This window comes from Cottoperca gobio, chromosome 18 (assembly GCF_900634415.1).
Source record: "Cottoperca gobio chromosome 18, fCotGob3.1, whole genome shotgun sequence".
Taxonomy (NCBI): Eukaryota; Metazoa; Chordata; class Actinopteri; order Perciformes; family Bovichtidae; genus Cottoperca; species Cottoperca gobio.
In genome coordinates this window covers 2,466,605-2,478,943 of record NC_041372.1, presented here as the reverse complement: position 1 = coordinate 2,478,943, position 12,339 = coordinate 2,466,605, and the positions used below count along the sequence as shown (strand labels likewise).

The 12,339-nt window shown below is 38.7% G+C and overlaps 1 protein-coding gene across 6 annotated transcripts in view; it reads left to right on the top strand.

The window, feature by feature from the left end:
• The window catches only part of col25a1 (collagen type XXV alpha 1 chain), a 126,996-nt gene that overhangs the window by 114,248 nt on the left and 409 nt on the right, over window positions 1-12,339 (top strand). For 2 of the 6 annotated variants that reach the window (XM_029455080.1, XM_029455083.1), the window contains exons 21-37: window positions 418-462; window positions 641-718; window positions 1,086-1,109; window positions 2,069-2,113; window positions 2,193-2,237; window positions 2,501-2,581; window positions 2,678-2,740; window positions 2,860-2,910; window positions 3,288-3,314; window positions 3,625-3,705; window positions 4,017-4,052; window positions 4,999-5,052; window positions 5,160-5,213; window positions 5,735-5,761; window positions 8,878-8,964; window positions 11,573-11,611; window positions 12,182-12,339. The exon at window positions 12,182-12,339 is cut by the window's right edge and continues 409 nt beyond it. In XM_029455080.1, coding sequence (XP_029310940.1) covers window positions 418-462; window positions 641-718; window positions 1,086-1,109; window positions 2,069-2,113; window positions 2,193-2,237; window positions 2,501-2,581; window positions 2,678-2,740; window positions 2,860-2,910; window positions 3,288-3,314; window positions 3,625-3,705; window positions 4,017-4,052; window positions 4,999-5,052; window positions 5,160-5,213; window positions 5,735-5,761; window positions 8,878-8,964; window positions 11,573-11,611; window positions 12,182-12,184 — 840 coding nt within the window. In that variant the 3' untranslated portion in view covers window positions 12,185-12,339. Of the gene's footprint in view, window positions 1-417; window positions 463-640; window positions 719-1,085; window positions 1,110-2,068; window positions 2,114-2,192; window positions 2,238-2,500; window positions 2,582-2,677; window positions 2,741-2,859; window positions 2,911-3,287; window positions 3,315-3,624; window positions 3,706-4,016; window positions 4,053-4,998; window positions 5,053-5,159; window positions 5,214-5,734; window positions 5,762-6,746; window positions 6,801-8,877; window positions 8,965-9,280; window positions 9,359-11,572; window positions 11,612-12,181 lie in introns of all 6 variants that reach the window. The other 4 variants (XM_029455086.1, XM_029455082.1, XM_029455084.1 and 1 more) reach the window with 4 other exon arrangements.

The window sequence follows — 12,339 nt, the reverse complement described above, 5'->3', positions numbered from 1 at the left end:
AAAGAAATAATCGTCTCAATGTCAGTAATGAAGTGTGGAAGTCTCATGCAGCCTGTTCATTTGTTGTCATGCAAAATGTACGATACATATCTTTTAAAGGCTGTTTTCTCAGACTTTCATTGCTCTACATTCTGAAGCTTCTTACAGAGAGCTTTGTTCACATGTCATTCAGAGCCTCATTTATACATTTTATTATTCCTAAAAAAGGTTTCATTAATGTATCTATCACTTACAAATGTAACCTCATTCACCAGCAGTATTATGTGTCATACTATGTATGTACTGGAACGTGTTGCACCGTTTTAATGAGTTGTATGTGATTTATGATTCCAAAACGTATTCCAGATTATAGCTTTCCATGAAAGGATCATGCAGTAATAATTATTTTAATAATTTTTGTTTGTCTTCTCACATTAGGGTGAGACTGGAGACAAAGGAATCTTGGGATCTGTTGGCCTGAAGGTTAGCAAGTATACTGAAGAAGATAAATGCTGCATGCTGATTGATTACCACCAGGGGGCAGCAGTCAGACCTTTAGTGTTTCTTAAACAAGAGGCCTCCTGATAACTAAAATTAAATGCTGTGTATAAATTAGGTGTGCAGATGAAAGAATATGTTTCTGAATGTGCGTTATGTGCAGGGCCCTCCTGGGCAGAAAGGAGACCAAGGAGCCACAGAAATTGTCGACTACAATGGAAACATTCAAGAAGCTTTACAGGTCAGACAAGTCTCACTCTGTCATTACTGTTGTTTACAACGACACCTGCAAGAGTGCATGACAGGGAGATGTCCTCAGAGGTGATGTTATTTATGTTCTGTAATAATGATTTGTTACTTATATTTACTGAAGATGCATATTACATACTTTGGACGGATGCAAATTGTGCTGTATTTTGTCTTAAACTCCACTATATGTGTTTTTAAATTGAATTTACGTGCCCTCTGTATGAGCACTACTCATGTCCTCTCCAGACACACAGGCTAACATCTGTTGAGGTGTATCTGTGCTGACACAAAGGTTTCTTTCCTGTATGACTTCTGCAATCTTATCTCCTCCACATTACCACTCCTTTGGCCCACTGCAGAAGATTACCACTATTACAGTAACGGTAATTAGGCTCTGTGTACTCTGTGTTTTGTGTCATTTCCATAAGTGATTCATCTTCGTCCTCGCATGGGCCCAACCCTGGTTTGCACGCCCTTGCTGTGTTTGTGCCACCTCACCCAGCAACATATTGACTTAACAATGAATGAAACGATAGTCTTTTAAAAACAACCCCATGAGAAAAAACTCACACAGTCTGGAACAAACACATACAGTCAGGGTTGTAGTTTGTATTCTATATTCACAAATATCACAACTCCAGCGCACTCCTTTTTAAACAAATAAAAAGCCTTTGTTGTGATGGAATAGTGATGTTAGACCTAAAACTAAACCTTCGTCAGAGAGTTTACATGTGTCCTTGTCCAAGAGCACAATCTCTTTTGAGTCTTTTCAGCTTCTGCACAAACGTTTTTTATTCTGTAGGATGTTGGTTAACATATTGAATCAGCAGGTTTAGTTTCACACATTCTAGCATCACACGTACGCTAAGTATTGCTACGCTTATGATTTATTCTCCAAGCAAAAAAAACATTTGCAAACATTTAAAATAGTAGAAATTGTTCAAAGTTATTGTAAAGTTAAAGAGTTTAGAAATGTGTCCTTATTCTTAGTCTGTGAAGTAAGAGTAATAAAATCGACAACACGTACGAGCGCAGATCGTTTTCATGTTCAGCATCACATTCATGTCCGACTTGTTGACCATCATCTCTCATTCTGAATCTTAAGAGTAAATAAAGAGTGTGAACGTCTCCCATCGTCACACAAAGGAGCTTTCAATTCCAGCTTGAGCTTGAAATAAGCAACAACATGCATAACTCACTCTGTTAATGATCATAATGATTTAACATTTCTTTGACAGCATCATGGTTCATAACTGACCGCTAACATATCTGTGCTGACATGAATATTATTTATATATACATGTATCGTCTCATTAACTCTCCTGCGTCTCTTTCTGATCAGGGTCCTCCTGGACCGCCCGGCCCGATTGGACCGGAGGGTGTGAAGGTAAATACAGACGCAGAATCAAACACTTTGCTTCCCCACAGTGTTTGTAACGTGTGTGTGTGTGTGTGTCCTCTCGCAGGGGGATCGTGGCTTGCCTGGTCTCCCCGGACTCGATGGTGAACGAGTGAGTTCATTATGATGATCATTTATAGACTGGTTACGTTATAATGGGTTTATTTATTCGTACTGTACATAACAACTGTAAGAATATTGTGCAGGAGAAGCTATTAGACACAAATGTTACAATATTCAAAGTAATGCATATTAAAGATTAATACAGAAATGTATTTTGAAATAGTAATAATAATAATTTATACAAAGTGATTTCATGATTGAAACACGAACGACTTGTTCTTCCCTCTGTCTGCTCGTCTCCGCTCCCTGCAGGGTTACAAAGGCTACAAAGGAGACATGGGAATGCCCGGAGCTTCAGGGGAGAAAGGAACAACTGGTTTACCCGGTTTACCTGTAAGAATCTACTTAATATATAGTTCAAATACTTCCCCAGACAACGCCTCTGATACAACTTTGTTTATTGACCTCACTGAACTCTTCTGTTCACAGGGTGTCAACGGGATACGAGGGGATAAGGGAGGCTCAGGTCTACCTGGGCTTCAAGGATCCTCAGTAAGTCACAAACATAAACTCTTCATTGCCAACGTATGTGTGTGTACGTGTTGTGAACTGCACTCAAAATATATTGCATGTAGAATCATGATTTGGTGATAAGATATTAATATTTGCAGATCGTCGGCACACCAGGGGCACCAGGACCTCATGGCCCCTCGGGCCCCATGGTCAGTGTTTAATCAGCCATTTATGACCCCACTGAGTACACACATGTGAACAAGTGTTGTGAGGCGTATGTAATGTGACAACACATAACAATCCCAACCCGTTTATAGATGGGTGCTTTTAAATATTTGGCAGTAATGAAAACACGAGCTGTGGTATCAGATCCATTGATCAACAAACAACAACAACAAACAAACTTCTCCCTTTGCATGCAGTGCAGGTAACCTGCATCTCACACACCAGCTGCAGCGCTGCACTTGTTCTAATGTTCACTGAGGTTTGCAGAGAAGTCAAATTATAGATTATAGTTAGAAGACTTCAAATGAAAAGCTTGTATGAGATTAGTAAATAATGTTTGGAATGTTTTCGTTGTTTTCAGGGCCCCCACGGTTTCCCTGGATCAAAGGTAAATCACATTCACATTCAGCTCGTTATAACTGAAGTGTGAATCTTCATAAACAGATTCTACGTTCTGGCACTTTTCATGAAGCTTTAATTAGTGTCCGATACTGTAAATCAGGATGAACCACAGGAGTCAAGAGGTCGTTATTACATTTCTTTAACACAACATGTTTTATCCAAAGGGACTTACAATAAGTGCATTCAAGCCCCAAAAAGTGCCAGAATCAACTTCAATCCATTCTGACCCAGAGGAGAGGGGCACGGGGGCTCAGTAACGTCCGCCTACTTCCTGTGTTTCCTTTGTGTTCTTTTAGGGGGAATCTGGTTTGCATGGTGTGAAGGGTGTCAGAGGAGAAGCAGGACACAAAGGGGACCGTGGACCGCTGGGTCTCCCCGTGAGTAACGTCGTGCACCATGGGACATCTCCAACAACCAAGCCCTCAGACATCCTTAGAAATCTCTCATTGCTGTTTTAGCCCTGTCTCATTTATTAGTGTGTGCGTGTGTGCGTGTGTGTTCGTGTGTGCGTGTGTGTTCGTGTGTGCGTGTGTGCGTGTGCGTGTCATGTCATTTGTCTGGGCTGACCTCCCTGTAACACACACAGTGTAATTGAGTTGTTGTAAACCATCAACCTGTCCTAATAACAGTGTTCATCTGGTACTAATCCCGCCTTGTTCATGTCACTCATACCTCCATAACCACACAGGGAGCCTCCGGCTTGGACGGCAAGCCCGGATTTAGGGTGAGTGTCATGTGACCGAGAGGCTTCACCACCCTACTTCTGCCTACTTTCCTCCCTCTCACCCTCCATACAGCCTCCCCCCCACCCCCCCTGTTCCTCCAATGTGTTACCATCGCCCCCTGTTATTGTATTCCACTGTGACTTAAAAGAAAGTCAAACTTTATTTTAAGGTGCACTCATAAGAGATTAATAAAATGTACTTTGTATCAAATTACACCAAAACTAGAAATTATATTTTATATTGTTGCGATATTAAAGACGCCATACACTGCTGTGCCGTATTAGACCCAGAATATGCTACACTTACACACTCTTATACCAAATTACACGAGAATTAGAAACCTAACAGGAGATCCTAACACACAATTAAACACCTTTTTACAAAATCAGTCTAATTAAAAAACAAAAACAAAGCCATATCCTGTCCACATGCTGCTCGACCCTGATGCTACTTGCTTTCTAATTGTTTATTAGCATGTCTTATTTCGTATAATAGTGTTTACATGTGTTTTCTAATTACAGCAGTGTATGGTGTCTGATAAAGAACATATTATTTCTAGTTTTGGTTACGTTTTATTAGCGTACCATAAAATAAAGTGCGACTGAAAGTCGTATAGACTTTTGTTGGATGTTTACATCTTAGCTGATGATTTGAATGAGTTGAGTTTTAAAAGCATTTCAAGGCTCTCATTTTGTCCCGTGTTGCATTAACTCAGCATTAACACACACTCATATATTAACTGTGTCAGCGGTGTTATAAATGTTCTTTTGTGGCCAATGTATGTGTGCCAGCAGCGGTTCTGTGTGCTGGTCAGACCCGATGGGAATATCGTACAAATAAACATCATTTTTGCTTTCCATCTATTTGTTTGGAAAATGTCATTTATTTTGAAGCAACTGCTGTAGTGCAGTGATTAAACTCACGTGGCAACGCTTCTCTTTGTAGGGTACGGACGGGCCTGCAGGTCCAGCTGGGCCCGCTGGGCCAAAGGGGGACATAGTAAGATCCGCTTATGGTTTTGACTGACGCTACAGTACATTTCTAATTTAAATTTAGGAGTTTTTTTGGTGTTTCATGTGATTGCAACACTGATTCTTCTGTATTAGGGTGAGAGAGGAACATCAGGCGAGCCTGGACCGAGGGGACCTTATGGACTACCTGTAAGTCTGAGGAGGATATTATGATGAGGAAATGTTGTCTTTGTTTAGGACACAGCTGTGCTCAAATATTCTATTCTGATTGGCCCATTACGGCATTCTACGGCCTTTTATTTCTGAATAGCAGTCCGCTGCTATGGACGCTGTGCTTTAGTGTAATAAATCATTATTTTATCAATATTTTATGCCAAATTATTGATTTATTTCGTGAGCAGCCGTGTAATAAGAAAGATAATGTACATTTCTGTGCATTATCCTTTACTCATGATTAAAGTTTCTGGTTTTGAGTTCTTGCCCCTAAAAACCAGAGAACGTGTTTAGTTTTTATACATTGACAACATCATCTTATGTTCAGAATCACACTTAACTCGCACGACGTCCATCAACAGAGCCGCCATCTTTGCTGAAGTTGAATAATGTCTCTTAAAAGCTGTTTGTGCTGTAAAGGGCTGTATATCTGTGCCGTGTTCTGCATGTACACGTCAACTACGTTATATTAATACAACAAATGTTTTTATTTGCAGGGATCTGCTGGAACACCAGGCTTGGATGTAAGTCTCTTAAACTTTACAAAAGGTCTGATCATTAATGAGTGTGGGGGTGATGGTCAAAAACCAAATTTAACAAGATTTGAACTCATCATCAGTAATTGTCTAATTAGCAGCAGCTGTGGAGCACAGAGATGTATGTACAACGTTTTTTTTTTAAAGTGAAGGTAACTAAGAATGTATTCTGTAGTTTACACACAGTTAGCACATGTATTCAGTACATTTTTATATATTTATATATATATTATTATATATATTTTTTATAATACATATATATATATATATTTTATTTTTTATAATATATATATATATAGTATATAAAAAAAAGAAAATATATATTACAAAAAATAATATATGTATAAATATCCTAAATATATATATACATATATATCCTATATATATATATATATATATATATATATATATATTATTTTATTTATATATATATATATATTTATATTTAGTGTATATATTATACTAAATGCACAAATCATGAAATACAATATCCCAGAATTCATCTTATTACTTCCTCGCTTCATATTCAACATATATCTTTAGTGCAGACACTAGTTCACTTTGTGTATTGTATGTGGTGCTGCACACCTGCTGCTGATGAGCTCATTAGTGATGGTTGACAAACTTGTATTCAAGCTTATGTCCACATTTATTATTTCATTAATGAACTTTTATTGTGTATATGTTGTTGCAATGGATTCTGGGGAATTGCTGTGCGCATGTTCTATATTTAAAAGCCAGCTACATGTTTTGCATTCTATACATTTCCCTGTTGCACATCCCTCCACTCTCTCTTGGTGTCTATTTATTTCACTCTTCACCCTCTTTCAGCACCTCGTTTGTTTTCTTCGGCTTGTGTCGGGACGACTCTCTCTCTCCCCCTCCCTCTCTCCCCCTCCCTCTCTCTCTCTCTCCCTCTCTCTCGTCTTTGCTTAGTAAAGCCAGAGTAATTAAGTGCAGTTGTACTTTACAGGGGTTGCCAGGCTTAAGGGGAGAGAAAGGCGACGTTGGGGAAAGAGGAGACAAGGTAGATGTAGATAGGATATGATGGTTTGTTAACCCTTAACATACAACAGAGGACTGATGTCAATGGACAGTAACAGGACATATAGAAGGTTTGTGATAACTTGGTTGTTGGAAGGAATAGAGCGCTTGAAAGGAATTTCAAAATAAAATATATTTGTATATTTTACGCTTCCTGATGAATTTCTCATATTATTACAGATACAGAGCATTTAGACTTTCTTGAGAGATTAATTCATCAACTAGAATTTTAACTAAATAATTGGAAAACTACGACAAAAATAATGACTGAGTCAGAGGAAGGGGGTAATTAAACAATAGGAGATTTAAATGGTAAATCACCAGGATATCCTGACTGATGAATCCCATTACAAAGTAATGAGTTCATACACTGCAGGCAGCGTCACCTTGCAAAGTGAAGCAAAGCGATTTCCTGACAAAAACAACAGTTTTTCTCCAAATCTGTGACTTTAACCTCAGAATTTCTATGTTTTTCTCTAAAATTCGACTTTATAATCTCAGAATTTTATTAATTTTTCCTCGTAAATGTACCGCTTTATCTCTGAGAATATTCAAGTATAGTCCTCCTATATTATATTATATTATATATCACCCCCTCCCCTAGCTCTGTATTTATTTATTACCCACAATGGCCCTGACACGCCGTCGTAGATAACAACTCCATACAAGGTCAAATATCTTTTGCATAAACCATCATCCAGCTCTCAAACTTTTGTTCTCCACTTCTGAATGGTTTCATCTCATTTCTCAAAATCACGAGTCAAATCTCATTCTGAGGCATCAAAACTAAGTGATTCAACTCAAGTCCATTGACAACAGATTCTTAAAATATTTGTTTTATTTCTGTCATGCATGAACATATTAATAGACGTCCCGTCCAGGAGCTGTTGAGCCTGCTGCCTCTCCCTGCGGTGCTTAATCTGTTCCACACTGACTAACACACGTGTGTGTTTCTAAGATGTTCGATGTCTTTGAGAAACTGTATCCCCATTCCTTAAAGATAAACACAGTTTGTATTCTGCGTTTTCACGTTCCTGTGGATCTCTATTCACTGAACATTGTCCAGCTCAGAATAGTTCTTTATATTATATGTTCCGGGTGTTTAGCAACAACTTTCAGCTCTGAATCTGAAAGATTATGAAAGAAAAAACACTATAAATATGCACTTTAATACTTTAATGGTGAGTTATGAGTACTAAATATTAAAGAAATTAAACATCGATATGTTATTAGTTCAGATCATATCGTGTAAATAATGCAGCGGAAAATAAATATATGCTTTTGCACAGTTCTGTCACTTTCTCCTCCCTACACTCGTATATTGTGTAATTAATTTTACCAAAAAGAGACAAAACGTACAATAAATATAGTTAAAGATGCATTTGACTGATAGCTTTATTATATAATGTTTTGTACCTTTTTTTTATTTTAGATTTTTTTTATTGAATTATTTTGTCCACAATAATCTTAGTAGTGAAAATCTGCCCTAAATACTGATGAGGTTTTAAAACACAACACAGTATAATCTTCTGAAAATTCAGACCGTTGAAGTGCAATTATGTACCAAACATGGTGCATCTCATCTCATGAGGTCCGTAAAAGTATCTGTGATATTATATCTGTGAAGTTTAGTGCAGAGAAATGCACTTCAGATAACATTTGATGTCTTTTATTGTGTGTTTTCTTATTCTCTCACGCATGCACTGAATGACATAAGAAGACTAACTATGAAGGACAGTTTGAACCTTTTCAGATTTAATTCTGTCCCTCTGGAGGTTTTTTCCCTGCTACTCTTTCTCATCCTTCGTGCCCTTGACACCCTGTTGGCTATCAGCTCTTTTTACTCCTTCCTATTGTAACGTTCCCTCTCCCGTCCTCTTCCTGCCCTAAGGAATGTTTCTAGAATACCCAGTGCTGTCTGGTGTCCCCTCCTATCTAACGTTGACCATTTGTCCTTCTCCTCTGTGAGCCACAACCTCCCTTTTTAATCAGTCCCCTCCTAATATGTCCCAAATGTTAAAAAAAATGATGCTAACTTCACCCAAATGTTGTATCCACAGGGGGAGAAGGGAAAGAAGGGCAAAAAAGGGCCTAAGGGCGAGAAAGGAGAACAGGGTGCCCCTGGATTAGATGCACCCTGCCCATTGGTATGTCCCAGCTGTGAGCTGGAAGTTGCCTCCCAGCCGTGTCGGGATGAGCGCCCTGTGGCTAAACAGATACCCAGCTTCCACCAGAGCAGCAACCTGAAGTCCTTAACTCTCCTGTAACTCAGGAATTCAGACACTAAAACATTAAAGCTGAAAAACATGTAATTGAGCTGGATTGTGGTATCAGCAAGCTCACAGGGCAGCTCCTCCCTCAGCCCCCACTCCCTCCTTTGTGTCCGTGGTAGTGGACGGATGCAGGGGTTAAAGGTCATCCAAATCTCTCCCAGTAACACTCCTAGGTCATCTTTGCAAACAGGGTTTCCGGGGATTTAAGGGTGAAAAGGGGGAACCAGGGCAGCCAGGTCTGGACGGGCTGGATGCCCCATGCCAATTGGTACAGTATTCCTCTTCTTCCTTCACCTCTTACCCATGCATGCTGCTCACCTCCAGTCAGCACTGAAACATGCATGACTTGAGAGCTTGACAGGCATGAAACACACTTTATTTTAATCACAGCTACATTTTTTTTCATTTATGAATCGTTAAAGAAAACTTCATGCACCAACATATACTTCACTAACTTGCTGACTGCAAGCAGCCTCTTTCAGATCAAACACAAGTGGAATATATAAAACAAACATACGATTATTGATATGATACTTGAATCTATTCCTCTAACTAAATCCTCCAACTCCCTTTATTAAAACTGGAAAAAAATTCTACTTCAATCCTGTTTCCTTCCCTCTGATCCTTCAATGGAGTTACCTTTTAACCTGATGCTAACACATCCCCCCCCCCCCCCCCCCCCACTCTGTTAACTCTCCTATATTTGTACCAATTGGACCAGACCATGACGACAAGGGGAAAACAGTACAATAAACTGGTTATTGCTCCAGACCTATTCAAAACGAGACAATAATTTATTTATTTATATGATGCTGTGTAATGCATGGAGGTTCTTACATTGTGGGTAGAAATGTTAGTTGTATAGAATAAGTCCATAGTGATTGTATTAGGATGTGTGCAGACAAAGAAATGAGGTATATTAGGTGAGAAAACATCACAAATGTCATCTCATTAAATTGCATCTAAATCAGCTGCAATAACTTTATTTTCAGATAAACTCCCTGAGTTTGTTACAGTGTCCCCAAATCCAGCTCACTGCTGTTTTAAAACTCAACTGTGGGACGACTGTGATAAAATCAGAGAGCAGAATCATGTGCATGAGCTATATGTTGCTGTGTTATACGTGCATGAATGAGAATACACATGTAGTATTTCATACGATTTTATCACAACACTCAGAGGAAACATGTTATCTGCATTACTGATGCAGACTTAGTGCCGAGTTTGAAGAAATATCATTGATACTCTTAATATGTCAAAGTGCGGTTATGTGAGGTTCTTATCCACAGTCCGTGTCGAACCTGCAGTAGATGCAGTTTGGAGAAACAGACCGGAGGAAAAGCAAGAAGAGAAACAATGTCCTGCTGTGGACTGGCAGGCAGCAACACATATTTTGTATACCTAAAGAAATCATTATCACTTTAAGTATATGTTAGAATATTTTACTGCTTTACCTTGTCGTGACACGCCCCTTTCTGACAGTACCTGAAGCCGTTATCAATGATGTCTTCAAAGCCACCAGGCTCCATTCACAAATCAGTCATTTTACCTCTCAGAACACAGGGTTGCTGGTCACTTGCTGCATCGAACAGTTAGTTTGTTCGGTTCTTTAAATCGGTTAGTTCGGATTCACCAAAGTCACACAATAACACAAAGCTACACAATAACACAAACAAACTAACCGTATGAGGCAGCAATCGACCAGCAACCCCCCTTGTTCTGCAACGTTAAATTACTCTTTTTTTCAATGGAGTCTGGTGGCTTTGGCAAGCGCATTGATGACAATAAAGGCTTCAGTTTTCTGAAGGAAAGGGTTGTCTGAAGGGAAGGTGGGAAATATTCTAAATCTAGCTAAATCTAAACTGATAATAAATGTTTTAGACAAAAACATTTTTAATTTAATGTTTAGTTTCCTGTGTGTTTCTCCAAACTGCACCTACTGCCGGTAACAAACAGACTGCGGATAAGTAACTCACACAACACCACTTCAAAACATCCAAACTATCCTTTAAGTTCTGTTACGTAAAGATCCTTTTGAAGAACAATAAGTCAATGCAGGTGCAATAAGTCAGAGAAGGTTTGTGCAGTTTGGACATTTCCTTCCCTAATTTAGACACCATGGCATCAAATTCAACATTTCAACATGATGATGCAAACACTTTACTTAATGCTCTTTACGCACATCAGCAGTCCCACAATTATGAGGACTTTAGTACCCAGACATCCTTCATGTTTAAAGACACGAGCTGCTCATGTTAATCAGCCAGTTTGTGATCAGTATGTAAGAATAGTATAATTAATGTGCACACATTAAGCCTTCTGATTTGATCATTTGCTCGTGGTTTGATTTTAATGTTGCCACATTATGGGTTTGAGCTCAGATGTTTGGGTTTATTCATTTGATGCATCTGTTAACACCAAACCTCCCGTTACGGTTTCAGTCCTTATGGTGTTTTTTCCCCCGCTACTCTTCTCTAAACAGGGCCCAGATGGATTACCAATGCCTGGATGCTGGCAGAAGGTAAGATGCACTTCAGTAGGTCAACTACACATTTACAGAGTGAACAAAATGTAAGGATCACATCTAACAGGCTTTAAGGTGAGGGAGTATATCTCACCCTAACCCTTCCCCACTTCATTAAGGCAATTATTGTTTTCTGAAATGTTATGTTTAAATATGCAAATGAGGCTTTATGTAATGCTAACTTCTGGAAAATATAGGAGAAATCTACAGACACAAATAGACAAAGTTAGTCAAATAAACTCCTAAAAGTGTGTTTTGACCAGTGCAAAAAGAAAAGTGTTTTCCTGTAGTGTGTCACCTTAAAGCTGCAGTAAAATGATCAAACAGTATTTGCATTTCTGTATCTGGAAAGGGGAATAAAATGTAATAACTCTCAGACTCTAGAAAGTGCTCCTGATACTTTGTTCACTCCGTGTCAGTTCATTTTTTTCATGTGTGTTTCAGCTTCTCTATGTTTTGCATGTTTCCTGTTGAATAAGTCGTAACAGCGTTTGTGTCAAAATCCGATTGTACAACTCTACAATGTGAGAACATCATGTCCTTCTCTCTTCTGTGTTTTTCTTGCAGTGATCGCTCTAACCTGAAACGCATGGAGTTTGTAAATAATGCTTCTTTTATGGTATTTATAGTTTTTTTAATGGAAAAAAAAGTCTAAAAGAATAGAAGTCTATGTGTACAATGATACAACAAGAGATAACCGTCTCGAGTTTCACGCCCTAAGCTGC